The following is a 15,564-nucleotide window of genomic DNA, read 5'->3' on the forward strand; positions in this document are numbered from 1 at the left end:
CAATTACATTGTCTGGCTCAGGAAATTATATACTACTTAATTTCCTACATTTTCAGCTTGCTAAGTTCATCTTTCCTTTCTTTCCTAGTATTCTAAGTTGCAAATTACATCTGGTGCAGAATTCCTGTGGCACGCAGATGATTAGATTTCAGTGATGGGGGAAGATACATCTTCATGGTTAATGGTTACATTCCAGATGAAAACGAAGTGTGTGTTTTGGGGCCACATTCAACCACACAAGTGAAAATTTAGGGAGTGGTTATTCCTCTTGTTGCTTAAATATTTGGTCTACTTGTGAGGTTTAGCAAAGTATAAATATGCCAGCCTCATGTATTGACAACTGTCACCTTCGGAGAACATAACTTGTTAGTACGCTTGCTAGAAGTTGAGAAAGTTAATTCAATATCTGATATACCACAGTGCAATAAATGTTGATAGATGTATAGCCTTCTTAACATTTACTATAACTTTTTAAAAAAGCAGCCCACTGCCTTTTAGCTTGATCTCTTACTATACAAAATGAAATTAAATCATTTTTTACTTTTATGTATTCTTGATTTGATATTTCACTAATGAATAAAAAGTATTTAAACTGTTAAATATACCTCAAAGTAGGAAATAATAACACTGTGTTTTTTAACTTAGTCCAGAAAATAGGCTGCCCCTTAGCGATTAAGACAAGAAGTTCTGAATAAAACATCATTACAATTGAAAGCAGAAAGCAGATGATTTTATTTTAAAGAGAAACTGAAGGAGTACTTTCAGAGGTGGAGTTAACCACCTGAGCTAAAATGCATCAGATAAACATGACCACTTCATTTCTGGCACACATCACTACTCAGCATTCCTAAGGGTAGCTGGGACAACTTTGTGGGACTGCTAAACATTATGTACAGACTATGGGGTGGCTGTTTCTCTTCAGTGAAAACTAGGGTGAATAAGGACTATGCTAGGCCATTGAAAATGACACAATTGAATTGAGCGGTAGAAGGGGGTTGAATTTGAGGCTTACATCTAAATTCAAGTATGTTTATGTAGGCATCCATATAGGTGCTCTGTGTTTCTCTCCTCTCACACTAGATTATAAATTATATAACAACAATAACTGCAAGAAAAATCATAGCCAGAGTAATGAAATATTGTATAAGTGTACAGCATTGAGTCTACTTTCACTTATTTTTATTTTAATGTTTTTCATAACAATACATATTTTTCTCTTTTTCTTAGTTGTCCCATCAGCACCTGGTCGGGTAGTGGCCACAAGGAATACAAAAACATCAGTTGTAGTCCAATGGGACAAACCAAAACATGAAGAGAATTTGTACGGCTACTACATAGATTATTCTGTGGTGGGATCAAATCAGTGGGAACCTGCTAACCACAAACCTATTAACTACAGCAGGTATTGGCAATACTTATGTATTTTGTGGGGATTTAGAATCTGTAGTAAGTTTTAATTCAGTTTAACTGCTAAGCAATAGTGTTCTCATAGGTTGTGAATGCTGAATGGGTGTGAGGAAAAGTAGTCTGCAGATTATTCTGAGCTAAAGTTTGCTGGGCAAATTCTTCCTGCCCTTGCCCACCTTTCTATTCTATCTAAATGGAAGGCATTTTTGTTTATTAGATTAATCATAAAATAAGGCTCTAGATGCATGATTCTGAATGTCTTGGACATGAGAGAGCATAGAAGTGTTAAAGTCTTGGTTATTTTATAAAATGAACAGACCTGATGCTCCTGAGAAAAAGTATGAGAAAGAGAAGGGACTCATAAGTGTTCCAGATTGTTTCTCTTAGGAGCTCAGAGTACATGGACATCAGGGCAAAAGGGCAAGCTGTGTCTGCTATAAATTTGATGTGGAAAGTGCATCTTTTGCTGAGATTGCACTGTGTGAAATCCAACTGTCCAGATGCAGAAATATCTAGGTTTTCTGACTTGCTACATCTATGGGTAAAGGACATTATCTTCTTTTTCTATCTCTCCTGTCAAAATGCTAGACCTGTCTATACTTTTGATGATTTTTTATTCCCTTGTGGAAATATCACATTTAACATGTCATTCTGCAGGCAATTTTATTTGTGACAGTCATGATTATTTTTGTTGGAAGCACTCACCAAATGGAAAGTTTACAGAATCACACAAAATCTGAGGTTGGAAGAGACCTCTGGAGGTCTTTTAGTCCAGTCCCCTGCTCCGGCAGGCACCCAGAGCAGATTGTCCAGGACCATGTACAAGCGGCTTTTGAACATCAGATTGGAAAGTCATTAAAGCTGGAAATGACCTCTAAGACCATCTAGTCCAACTCTCAACCTATCACTATCATGTCCACTAATCCACACCCCTAAGTACCACATCCACGTGTTTCTTGAACACTTCCAAGGACAATGACTCCATCACTCCCTGGGCATCCTGTGCCAATGCCTCATCACTCTTTCAAAGAATAAACTTTTCCCAATTATCCAACCTGAACCTCCTCTGGTGCAACTTGAGGCTATTCCTTTTCATCCTATCATTAGTCATCTGGAACAAGAGATTGGCCCCTACTTTGCCACAACCTCTTCCGAGGTAGTTGTAGAGTGTGATAAGGATTCCCCTGTGTTCCCCCTTCTTCAGACTAGACAATCACAGTTCCCTAAGCTGATCCTCATAAGGCTTGTGCTCCAGACCTTTCATCTTTCTTTGGACACAAATCTCCAAGATCTCCAAGGACACTCTGCAACTCCTCCAGAGAAACCTGTGCCAGTGCTCTATCACCTCACCTGCACAGCACAGAATTGCATCATTGTGTTCAGTGGGAGTCTCCTATGTTCCAGTTTGTGCTGGTTGCCTTTTGTTCTGTCACTGGGAACCACTGAAAAAAGGCTCTGTCCTCTCTGCACCTCCCTTTCAGAAATTTGCAAATATTGATGAGATCTCCTGAATCTCTTCTTCTCCAGCCTGAGCAGTCCCAAATCTCTCAGCCTCTTCTCATGGGAGAGATGCTCTAGTCCCTTGATAATCTTGGTAGTTCTACTCTGGACTCTTTCCATTATGTCTATGTCTTTCTTCAGTTTAAATTTGTAAGGCATATTTTCTTATGGGTGTATAACAAGCACGTCATACTGCTTAGTATATTTTGTCAGTTACTAATTAATTTTGAGTGACTTTGTGTTCTGCTGAATCCTTTGATGAAGCAGTTTGATCAAAGCAATTTGATCAGACAAAAAGTAGAGGACTAACAGTTGACCAAAAGGGTAGGGGTAGCACAAAAGTTAAAAAAAAAAAAAAAAAAGCGAATCTATCCTGTACTGGGATATTTCTGACTATTCTAATGCTACAGTAATTGCCCAGAACCTCAAAACATAACTGAAAGCTTCTTTGGATAGTTACTATGAAAATGAAGTGAAAACTATAGTGTCTTCCAAGACTAGATTAGAATTTGGCAAGCCAGTACTCACATGAAAGATACTAGAGTTGGCATGATTCTACCCAGTAGATTAGCACTAGCAATTCAATATGAATCCTCTGACTTTTTCCAGTGTTACATCCAAATACATTGCATTAAATCATAAAATTATATTTCAGTTTCGCTCCTGGGAATATTTTCCTTTGTGAAGCATTCATGAAGTTGAATTTATGGTTGTCAAGATTTCATGTTACAGCAAAGAATGGTTTTATTGGATATATTAAAAAAAAATGTGTTTCTATTTTTGTTTTTTAAACACAGATTTGTTGTTCATGGTTTGGAAACTGGTGAACAGTACATCTTCCGTGTGAAAGCTGTGAATGCTGTAGGATTCAGTGAAAACTCGCAGGAGTCAGAGGCTATAAAAGTGCAAGCAGCCCTTAGTAAGTACAATTCTGTGCAACTAAACTTCTTGTTTCTTTCATGAGTTACATTCAACAACCAGGTCATTTACTATAACAGTATATTTTCTAGCCATTGAACACATTTCCTCACTGAAGTTTACGTTCTGGGATGTGGCTGCTGCACAAAGAAAAGATGATTTTAAAAATGAAAGTTATTTGTACAGTCTTAGAAATATTGGGTTAGATTCCTTGTAATGCCCTGGATTCCTGCAGTTCCTCATCTACAAGAAATAAACAGCAAATTTTGATGATGTTAGGCAATATCTTCTGGGTGACTTGGAGTGGTGTAAATCACTTTAGGATGGAATCTGCTCAATTTAGGAGAGTTTTGGAAAACTTTATTACTATGGGGCTGGACTTAACAGAAAATTGCCTTTGGCTGTTCAAGGTCAGAAAACAGCCTGCCTCCTCTTGTACTCAACAAGCAAAATTCCTGTGTGAGGACAATCCATGGTTTCACTTCCAGTAGGAACAATACATGGCGAATAGAGGGGTGAAAAATTATTTAGAGCATAAAGTGTACAGATCTGGGCAATTTTCATTTCTGCACTGTTTCAGATTCTTACTGAAATACTTAAAATGGAACAACTTCTCCCCAGCCAAATGGTCTGTATTTCTTAGAGAAGACCCACAATTATCTTTGTCAAAAATAACACTCTAAAAGTTCTACAATGCAGAACAAATATTAAAGGATGCCTTCCTAACTTTGCATGAGATGTTACTGAGAAATCTACTCCTGAATTTTTCTTTTTTTTAGGACGAAGTGTGTCTCATATGGGTAGGTGGGACACAAACTCATTTATATCTGTCACTCATTTTTCATAAATGCACTCACACCTTTTATTTTGTCATCGTATGTTTTGAAAGTGAGAGGTGCATGGAGTATGTCATCAAGCACAGAGCAAATGGACCTTATAGAAACTTACAGGATGTGGATGCCTTTAATCCACTTCAGCTGTCTTAAAAGAAATTTTGCTCAACTATTTGTAAGGCTCACTACTAAAGTAATACCTCATATTTATTTCCATGGAAAATCCAATAAATACAAAGAGCACAATAACAATATTTGATAGATTAAATTCTCAACTACAAAACACTAATTTTTAGCATGTTCACCACCATTAGCTATGCATTTTCACCAGTACTGAAGCAGAGCCTGTATGTCACGCTTCTAAAAGTTTAGAACAGCAGAGGTGACTCTCTGTAGCTCTCACCACTGCTCAAACACACCACCCACTGCTGCACTGTGCTCACATCCACTGTTATCTCTCCAGAAATGTTCAGCAAGTGTAAATGAATGTCAGTCTTCATCTATTTCTTCAAATCACCTCCTGAGAGGGCAGGACAATAGGCAGATATTCCATACAGGAGCTTCCATATTTATTTTTGGAGACAAAATTAATTTTGATTATTTTCTTATAGCTTGCCCATCATATCCTCATGGCATCACTCTTCTGAACTGTGATGGTCATTCAATGACCCTTGGCTGGAAAGCACCAAAGTACAGTGGAGGTTCCCCAATCCTTGGTTATTATATAGATAAACGGGAAGCTAACCATAAAAACTGGCATGAAGTCAATTCTTCCCTTATTACCCGGACAATTTATACGGTTGGTACTTTTTTAATCCTTAACTTTCTGGAGTTGGTTTGTACTAATTCTTTGCTCTTGGCTGAGTTCTACTTTTATGTAGATAAATTTTTTAAATTTACTTACTACAATACTAACAGGCCATCCTGCTGTGTATTTTGGAGTATAACAGGTGTGAAAGCTGGCGTAGAGACACAGTAGAGAATCAGCATCATCATTACTATGAAATTGAAAGACCGATATGGCCATTAGATGAGGAAATTTTGAAGAAAAATTTGTGGAGTTCATTTCTCACAAAGGACAAGATAAGCTACAGAATGCTTCATAAAACTGAATACAGTTTTTAGTCTGAGGAAGAGGAGGCTGAGGGGAGACCTTATTGCCGTCTTCCAGTACCTGAAAGGTTCTTACAGTGAGAGTGGGGCAGGTCTCTTCTCACTAGTGACAAGTGACAGGACGAGGGGAAATGGCCTCAAGTTGCGCCAGGGCAAGTTCAGGTTGGATATTAGGAAGAACTTCTTTACAGAAAGGGTGGTTAGGTACTGGAATAGGCTCCCCAGGGAGGTGGTTGAATCGCCATCCCTGGATGTGTTTAAGAGCCGTTTGGATGTGGTAGTCAGGGATATGATTTAGCAGAGGTTTTTTAGAGATGGGGTACTGGTTAGGCTGTGGTTGGACTTGATGATCTTCAAGGTCTTTCCCAACCTGGGTAATTCTATGATTCTATGATTCTATGATTCTACAGTTTTCACTAATGAGTAGCATGTGTATCACCACTGTAGTAACATGCAGAGAAAGGATAGCAGCATTTAGTAGGACAGATGATCATGCTGTCTGTAGAACTGGGGACTTGAAAATGAAATGCAGATGGGCTGAAAACAAATGTAATGAGCCCTGTTCTTTCTCTCAACTTTTGCCTGCACCTGGAAATAGGAGTCTATTAATAAACCTACCGTTATGTCTAATATCCTCCTTTCCAGTGTACCGGATCAGTAATTTTAGTTTTGAGATAAATTACATCTGGTAGCTCCTATAATTTATTTAGTTGGTTAACAGAAGAAATTCCTAGTTAACTTGCATGAGAGAAGATTAGGAAGATAGGCTACAGCAAGTAATTAATCAATATGATGCTTATTAAACAATCAGTTTTCTTTCTCAAAAAAAAAAAAAAAAAATATTGAAATTATCTTTGCAAGCCAGCAAATTGCCAAGGAATAAATAAGTCTTTAGGAAAAAATTTCCAAAGTGAAAAACACTGCAGATGAACTCAGAAAGAATGTTTCATGAATAGGAGGCAGTCAGTAATACTCAAGTATACATATGATTGTGATTGAGTTTATAACTGGCATCTCTGACATAGCAAACAGAGAATGGATAGTGAGAAATAAAAAAGGGTAGATAGGATAGACTAGAAATGGCAGTGCTAAGCAATGGTTTTCTGATATTTTCAATTTTAAACTCATTTGTAAACATATGAGTAATTAAGGGAAACCCTTCAGAGTTTAATTTGATATTTAATTCTTCATCCTGCTAGTAGCTGGATTTGTACCTGAAGGTGCATCTTCATACATTATTTTTGTGGACTGGAATCTGAAATACTTAAGGGAAATAAAAGTAAGACAGCTTTTAGTAGCCCAGAATATTTTATGACACTGCAATCAGACAGAGCCCTCAGATACACAGTACAGCACCAGGAAATCACTGAAGTGTAACCATCTCTGATTAAATAATTCAATGGGAACTCAGAAATATTCTTTCCTTAATAACCTGGGATTTCAAAGTCATATTTACTGGCTGAATTATTGTTGCTTCTTGTAAACTACACTATATTGCTCTTTACTGTCAGGAAATTCTGTCTAAACAGTCTTGATGCACGGCTTTTCTTAGCTTACTCTGTTTACTTTGGTATTGCATCTAATACTGCCTCAGATCATCATCCCATCATATCTTTGTTCTCATAAAGAATATCACACTAATATATATATATATATATATATATATTAATCTCATGTTTTTCCAGAGAATACAGATATAATTTGTTTATTCATGAAAATTTAAAACCATTCAGTATCTGTACCAGAATTACTGCTGCACTTTCCACTTGAGGTATATGAGTGAGTAAGCACAACTTTGATAAATTAATCAAGAGAACTGAAATGTTGAAGACTTGTTTATTGTATTGAGGTGGTCTGGTAAAGGAAAGTGCTCAGAGTGCTCCCAGGTGTTGAGAGGCACTTGCCTTACAGATTGCACACCTTGATCTCAAAATCTGAGATGATGGTGTGAAGACACACTCATTGAATATGTCTGGTTTCACTTACCAGACAGAGAGGTAGCATAGATTCTCCTCATCCCATTTCTAGTTCTTACTTCCTCACTATGTAATGATAAGTAATATTGAGAAAAACACACATACAAGCAAGAAAAAAACTGTTTAGAGAGACTCTTTCCCAAAGTAATACACACACACTACAGGTATTAATTTTTCAATGTTTTCCTCTCTTCTCTGGTCAGTCCAATATGATCTTTCTGGACTAAATAAACATCTGAACTCTTGCAAAAGTGAACGATGTATAAATAATACAGGAAACTATTTTATCTTTGAAAACTCCTCCCTAAGTATCTGTTGGTGGCCATTCATTAATTAGGTTCTCTGGATCTATGTTGCTCAATCTTTTACAGCCTGTCATGCCAAAATGTTGATACTTCTAGGATGGTGTGTTTGAAATCATGGAAGTACAGCCTATATTACTGTAGCAAGTTTGGTTTAAGAGTAAAATCCATAGTTTAGAGCCTGCCAGTAGTCTAGGCATGGCAGTAAATCCTGATAATGAATTAACCAATGGCAGAATGCTTATTTTTAACTATTTCACATATTTAAACACTATAAAACACAACTTTTGATATATTGTTTTGTTTCCTCCATAAAGGTGGAGAATTTGATAGAAGATGCCTTCTATGAGTTCAAAATTGCTGCTGCAAATGTGGTTGGAATAGGTCATCCTTCAGATCCCAGTGAGCACTTTAAGTGTAAAGCCTGGACTATGCCAGAACCTGGTAAGTCTATTAGTTTCTCATGAATTAAGCTTACAATAAACTCCTTATACAACCCATGTAATGCTCTAGTAATGTCTCTGGATCTCCACTGATGACAGCAGATGCTCTAAGAAGTGAATGTTCTTTACTTAGCTTGTTAAACATCACTTTCATTTACTGTCCGTATCAGAACAAAAAACCCCTCAGCCTTTATTGTATGTTTTTATTACCATCATCTTTTTAGCTCTGGGCTATCAGCTCTATTTCACTCTCTCAGTTAGGGCAACATACAGTCATCCTAGCACAATAATTGGAGTCTATTATAACTATTTCTGGAGTTTCAGACTCTGATACTGGGATGGTGGTCATAAATAAAATTCAGCAGGGACCTGTTTCTTGGCCTAAACGAAAGTAGCACAGCATACCTCACAACTTATAGCTAAAGTCTCACAGTCTCAATTACTGTGCCTGCCTCTCCTCCCTCCCTGCTATGTGATTACTGCAGATTTTACCCAGATGTTACCTGACAGATCGTTATTAGCCAGGTGTTAGAACAAATGTGCTAACAACCACACAGTAGGAATGATTGTGTTTGAGAACTTAAATTGGTGTTTAGGTTGTCTTTAGTTTAGCAGTGTAGGCATAGCTGAAGACTGTTAATTACAATGCTAACTCTTTAAAAATGTTAAGGAAGCACTGTGAATTTAGGGCAGGCAGTAGAAGGAAATTAACTTTTAGCTACCCTGTGAGCATGTAAATTTGTGCCTGAATGTTAGATACCAAAGGAATCAATTTCTGTCAGTAATGCTTGAATTCTGTAATCAGTGAAATTCTGTATCAGTGAAACTGCCCAGTGCGTAAACCAGTCAAGATTATCCTTCACCCTTCATTTAAAATTATATATAAAGAAATTAAATAAAAGGCACTTTCAGGAAGTGAAGAGAGTGAAATTTTCATTTTCATAATGAGTAATCTGACCTTTCCATTCCTTGGCTGATTACATTGTTCTCATTATGAGTACAGCTGAATGGAGCATTACATTCTTGCTTAAACAATAGCATGAACAAACAACCTTCTTGTGCCCCCAGATCTTCAATCTTGTTAAAACATTTCCCAAGTCTTTACTAAAATAAATTTTTAAATAATAGCTTAGCAATAGCAAAGATAAAAACTTGAGAATTAAGAGAAAAAAGGCCGATCCTTTTCCCTGACTAACTGAAGGTATGACTGACTAATGTGATGTGACTGCAATGTACTCCCAGTGTCACCAAAATATTCTCCCATGTTTTGATATAGAATTGCAAGATTTCCAGTGTGAGTGATGGATTCCGTGCCCAGAGTCCATTATTATTTCATTGTTCTGCAGAACTCCAGTCCTAGGTATATCTGTGAGCCTCTGTGAGTTAGTGATGAAAGCTCATGAATTATTTTACATGACTTAAAAAAAGAAACATCTGTGATCTCAGACTCCTCAGAATAGAATATACGTCATTACACATTTTGTCCTGTTGTCTAGATTTCTAGTAGATGCATCTGCCAGTGGAAATTCAATTATCTCAGTATATATGGACTTTTAGGTTGGAGTCTTAATCGAGCCCTAAGAGAACGCTTTACCTTCCTTGAAAATTGTAGATTTTCCATGAAAAGTCTAGTATTCAACCTCGTAAGATCTGCAACATATAATCAAATGTTTCTTTTCTGAAATGTACTTATGTACTACTGAGAAAAACTCTGTTATGCACTGAATCTCAGCACTGAGAAATTCCTCACAGGTTGACATCAAGTAAGCTGGAATGGCAATCAGATTCATTTTCACGGTTTTCCTGCTTTTTGTTGTTTTACATGATGAAACACGTAGTAGGAAAAAATAATATTTTTATGTGGGCCAGACTAACAGAACTGGAAAATCCCTGTCTCAGGTTTCCTTATTTTAAATTTAAAATGCAAGAAGCAAGCTTCCAGCTACATTATTTGTCTAAGAGGCAGTATTCTGTTATAGATGTATTCACTTTTCTTGTAAATGGATATGATTATGCCTTGATAGTCTATGGATAAAAATAAATACCAAGAATGTAGTAAAAACTAAATGCTATAAATTCAACTGAATGGTGCTGGAACAGTTAAGTGAAGGTAAATAGCAGTGAGAGCATTCCGTGATAGTTGCAAAGGTAAGAATTTATTCCTAGAATAAATCAGGATGTTTTTGGTATAAATAGTTATCTTAGCAGACATCCTATGTAAAAGTTATTCTTGGCTTCATTATCCACTTCACATCGAAGAATGCTCTTTTGCCAAAGAAAGTGAAGCCTGATCCACTGATACCAGTTGGTTTTGATCCAGGCTGGAGGATGTACACCAAGAAAAAATACAAATCTTGATGCTAAGTTGTGAACCTGAATCTAAGTTCAGTGAAGCAACTTCGTTTTGGGGCTGGAGAATACACAAAAAAGCTCCATTCCTTGTTGTAAAATTTTGAACAGCATAGATTGTCAAACTGAATAACTTTCTCCTATAATGGAAATATTGGCATCCAGATAAGAATGCGTGTTTTGGAATGTTAATGTCACTCACCACATAAAGCATATCTTGCCATTTACTTGAATATAACGAATAACAAATTTATTACATAGGAGGAGATATTTGGAAAGAAATACAGTCAAAACAAAATTAAAATTATATATTTCCATGTCTTCAGGGACAGTTTTAAAAACTTTATTATTTCACAGATGTGAACTTCCACATATGTTATCAAATGTTTGAATTGTTTTAGGTCCTGCATATGATCTCACAGTTTGTGAAGTTAGAAATACGTCACTTGTTCTTCTATGGAAAGCTCCTGTGTATGAAGGAAAAAGCCCCATTACTGGGTACCTAGTGGACTATAAGGAAGTAGATGCAGAGGACTGGATCACTGCTAATGAAAAACCTACTTCACACCATTATTTTAAGGTAACATATAAACATTTGAGTTTGTGTTAATTCAAAACTGAATTTTAAGAACATCTGATTGAGTTCAGCAAAGATACAGATTTGAACTTAGTCTTCTGCCAACATTATATAGCTAAATGAAAGAACTTAGACTGTTGTTTTTATTTAATTGACTTTGCTCTTCATCTTTTTCAAGGTTACTGATTTACATCAGGGTCATACCTATGTTTTCAAAGTTCGTGCAGTGAATGATGCTGGAGTTGGCAAGTCATCTGAGATATCTGAACCAGTGTTCGTTGAAGCAAGCCCTGGTAATGAACTGTTTTACCTCCTCTGGTTCGGAAATACCTGAAAAGAGATTTAATCACTCTGAACAGATATTGTAGAACAAATAAGTATTTCACAACTTCAAAAGCTCTTAGCCTTAAAACTGAAAGAAAAACATGGTGTGAATTCAGAGGCACTGCCAAGCCTTGTTGCCTTACTTACTGCAGGAAATATTTTGATAATTCGTTGCTTTAGTTTTTTTTTTTTTGTTTTTGTTTTTTTTTCTCATAATCAGAGGTGCTGCTGTGATGGGTGAAAAGTATAACACAAAAAATTTATTTAAGCTTCAGTTCTGAATATAATTTACTTCAATTGTTTGTATCTTATTCAGTTTAATTTTATAGCTTTGTTTCTCAATAAGCACATAGTATTTTTAGTATTCCTTATTTGTTTAGAGCAAGAAAGTGGCTAGAATGTGATGCTGAATCAAAATATGACACAAACATACTTCAAAACATACAGGTAAACTGATATCTATTAGTGGTAATGGTTAGCATCTGCATAGGTTTTATCATTTCTGTATAGCAATGCTAAAGAGAAATGCAGCTTTTGACATTTGTTTTAATTCTCATTTTACAGGAACAAAGGAAATCTTTTCAGGGGTGGATGAGGAAGGTAATATTTACCTGGGTTTTGAATGCAAAGAAGCTACGGATGCATCTCATTTTCTATGGGGAAAATCATATGAGGAGATTAAGGATTCTGATAAATTTAAGATTGAGACAGAAGGAGATCAGTAAGTCATGCAATCATCTGTATCAGAGTCCTAGGAGTTTATACTATTAATAAATCCCAATAGCATGGTAAAACCCACTAATTATATTCTTCATTACTGATTATTTTAGTTCTAAGCTGTACTTCAAGAATCCTGATAAATCGGACATGGGAACTTACTGTATTTCAGTTAGTGACACAGATGGTGTTTCATCTAGCTTCATTTTGGATGAGGAAGGTAAGGTTCTTACCAGCTCAAGTCTGTGTTTTGTCACCCCAACTGCAATAAACATTTTCAAAGAAAAAGAAACAAACAAACCTCCCATTCTTTCCTTTGCATAAAGAGCAAACAAAGAATGATATCACAGCAGGTTTCATGTTGTTATTTTTTTTTATTATTATCACAATAATGAAATTTAGTATAAATATAATTTAATACCAGTGAGGTGCATAGAATTAGGGAGAAGAATCTGAAAAAAAGAATGTTCCTATAACAAAATGTAAATATATTGGGTTCAGTCATTTTTTGGCATAAATTTATATTAATTTTGTTTTACTTTATTGTGGCTGATTTATTTCGTTGGAGTTGCAGTGGATTTGCTTCAGTCTGACTTTGGTATACCATATAGGGTTATGGAGGTGAAATGCAAAGAGAAAACTTGGCTATTCTTTCACAAAAAATATTTTTGGAGCTTTTGCAGTCCACACTCTGCAATTGTTGAGTTCCTAAATTAAGCATGATTGTCCCTCCAGCTACTTTCTTTTTAAGATATTTAAGAAGAAGCAATGAGGCCGAGTGAGAGTCCAGTTGTAGGCAGGATTTCTGTCACAGTACAATCAGCATCAGTCCTATCATTCACCTTCCATTCAAAGCAGGTGTCAAGAAGAAGTTTTTAAAGTTTTTTGTACATAAAACCAAAACAAACCAACCAACCAAACAAAAAATCCAGGGCACGGACCATTTATGTAGATTCTTAGTTGTTATCAATATCATCTTCTTCTAAGGAAGATAAATTTGCAATATTTTGGAATTTCTGTTGAATACTGTTGGAAAAGGCAGGCCTGTATTAGATAATGGTAACTTCCCTTTTGTTTAGTTTTGAAACATGTCTCTGAAAATGCTTTATAGGTCTTGTTACCTTAAGTCCTACCTTCTAAGTTTTTCTATACAAGACAAAGCAATTCCTAACACACATTTACCTTATGTCTTCCCTCATCGTATCCATCACTCAAAATTAAACCTGTATTTGTTCTGGATCTCTGCAAAAGTGTCTGTTTTCGTATCTCAGCATCAAAAACCATTATTTCACAGCCCACTTTAGAAATACTGGAATTGGCAACAATGTTCATATTCCAAATCTTTATTAGTAATGAATATGGGGTTAGTCTGAAAACCTAATAATGTGATTTCTGGACACACAGCCTTTATGAGAATGTAGTGCATTAGACAGAATTTTCTTCACCTTTTTCAGACTAAGTTGCAGTCATTGTTTCCTGCCATAGTAAGGAAGATTGTCAGGTACTATATCAGAAAGGATGTCAGTAGATAAAAAAGCCTTATGCACTGTTTCAGCTGTTGTCTTCCATCCTTAGTTTAAATCCCATAGGAAGTTTAATACAGAGAGTATGCATGAAATCATAGAATCATAAAATGACGTAGGTTGGAAGGGACGTTAAAGATCATTCAGTTCCAACTCCTCTGCTGTGGACATGATTGCCACCCACTTGATCACACTGCTCAGGGTCCCATCCAATGTGGCCTTGAATACCTCCAGTGATGGGGCATAGGAAATAACTTAAGCTTATAAAAAATGAACTCATAATAAATCCATGCATCATACTTTTAAATTTCTTAAAGCTTATATTTAGGGCATAATTTTCTAAAGAAAATTGGGTATTTCACATGTAAAACTTAAGGAGATTATTTGCTGATGCTCATATATAACTTCGTTGACAATCATGACCATATTTTTCAGAATAAATTAAAATGTGCTTTTCTGAATTTCAGAGTTTGAAAGTTTGATGACAATAAGCAATGAAATAAAGAATCCAAGTAAGTTCAAGACCGTAATCTATTTTTTACTTCTAAAATAAATATAATTACATACTAGTGACTGGAATTTTCAAAAGGATCTTTCTGATAAAATGGCAGCTTCACTGATCAACTTGATAATAGACTATAAGTTGTTTCTAGATTATTCCTTAAATACTCTACAAACTGTAAGTTGTAGACTGTTTTTTCTTTGAGAAAGTAATTTAAAAATGAGCCAAAGACTACATTAGATGTATTTTCAATGCATAAAATTAATTCTATATTCAGCATTCCATAAATAATGGGAAGATATAATGTTTGACTACAAAAGTCCCTTAAAAGAATTTGTGTATTGATGACTTATGATTGCTTTTGTTTTTGTTTTTGTTTTTTATTTTCCTCCATGCAGCAATACCTCTGAAATCGGAATTAGCTTATGAGGTTCTCGATAAAGGAGAAGTCCGTTTCTGGATCCAAGCTGAAAGCTTGTCACCAAATTCTACCTATAGATTTGTTATTAATGATAAAGAAGTTGAAAATGGAGATGTAAGTGCATTTGAGTATTACTATATATTTGTGAATCTGGTTAATGCATCTTCAGACATTAATAATATATTTATATTAATAGTTTAAAGCCAATTTATTAATATCAATGCGCTAATATTTGAAAAAAAACAAACACCAAAACAACACAACAAAACCATAACCCTCAGAAGTCCATGCTCATTTTTTGGAGCCAGATGAGTAACAGGAAAAGTGAAGGAGAAATTAGGCTCTTAGTTAAACATATCTGTCTAAAAGTAGCAAACAAATATTTTAGGAAAATTGCTCAAGACATACAAAGCTGCTTCAAAGTACAGCTTTTGACTGAAAACCATCAAGAAATACTGCTCCCTCTGAAGCCAACGCTGGCAGTTTTATATATGGGAGTTACTTGACCATGCAAGAATAGTTATAGACATAAAAGCATCACTTTCATTTTCTTTAATTATTATTACTATTTTTAATTTTGGCCTAGACATTGAATTGTTACTGACTGGCTACATAGAGATGAAAGAGTAGACCACAAGCTTGTTAGCTCTAGGAAGTCC

The 15,564-nt window shown here is 35.6% G+C and overlaps 1 protein-coding gene across 1 annotated transcript in view; it reads left to right on the forward strand.

Moving 5' to 3' along the window:
- Positions 1 to 15,564, forward strand: part of MYOM2 (myomesin 2) — a 67,482-nt gene that overhangs the window by 31,213 nt on the left and 20,705 nt on the right. Inside the window, exons 15-25 of the mRNA XM_072332528.1 lie at positions 1,228 to 1,402; positions 3,705 to 3,826; positions 4,605 to 4,625; positions 5,270 to 5,457; positions 8,367 to 8,493; positions 11,243 to 11,421; positions 11,597 to 11,711; positions 12,307 to 12,463; positions 12,573 to 12,679; positions 14,450 to 14,494; positions 14,883 to 15,019. Coding sequence (XP_072188629.1) covers positions 1,228 to 1,402; positions 3,705 to 3,826; positions 4,605 to 4,625; positions 5,270 to 5,457; positions 8,367 to 8,493; positions 11,243 to 11,421; positions 11,597 to 11,711; positions 12,307 to 12,463; positions 12,573 to 12,679; positions 14,450 to 14,494; positions 14,883 to 15,019 — 1,373 coding nt within the window. The remainder of the gene's footprint in view (positions 1 to 1,227; positions 1,403 to 3,704; positions 3,827 to 4,604; positions 4,626 to 5,269; positions 5,458 to 8,366; positions 8,494 to 11,242; positions 11,422 to 11,596; positions 11,712 to 12,306; positions 12,464 to 12,572; positions 12,680 to 14,449; positions 14,495 to 14,882; positions 15,020 to 15,564) is intronic.

Source organism: Excalfactoria chinensis, chromosome 3, assembly GCF_039878825.1.
Source record: "Excalfactoria chinensis isolate bCotChi1 chromosome 3, bCotChi1.hap2, whole genome shotgun sequence".
NCBI lineage: Eukaryota > Metazoa > Chordata > Aves > Galliformes > Phasianidae > Excalfactoria > Excalfactoria chinensis.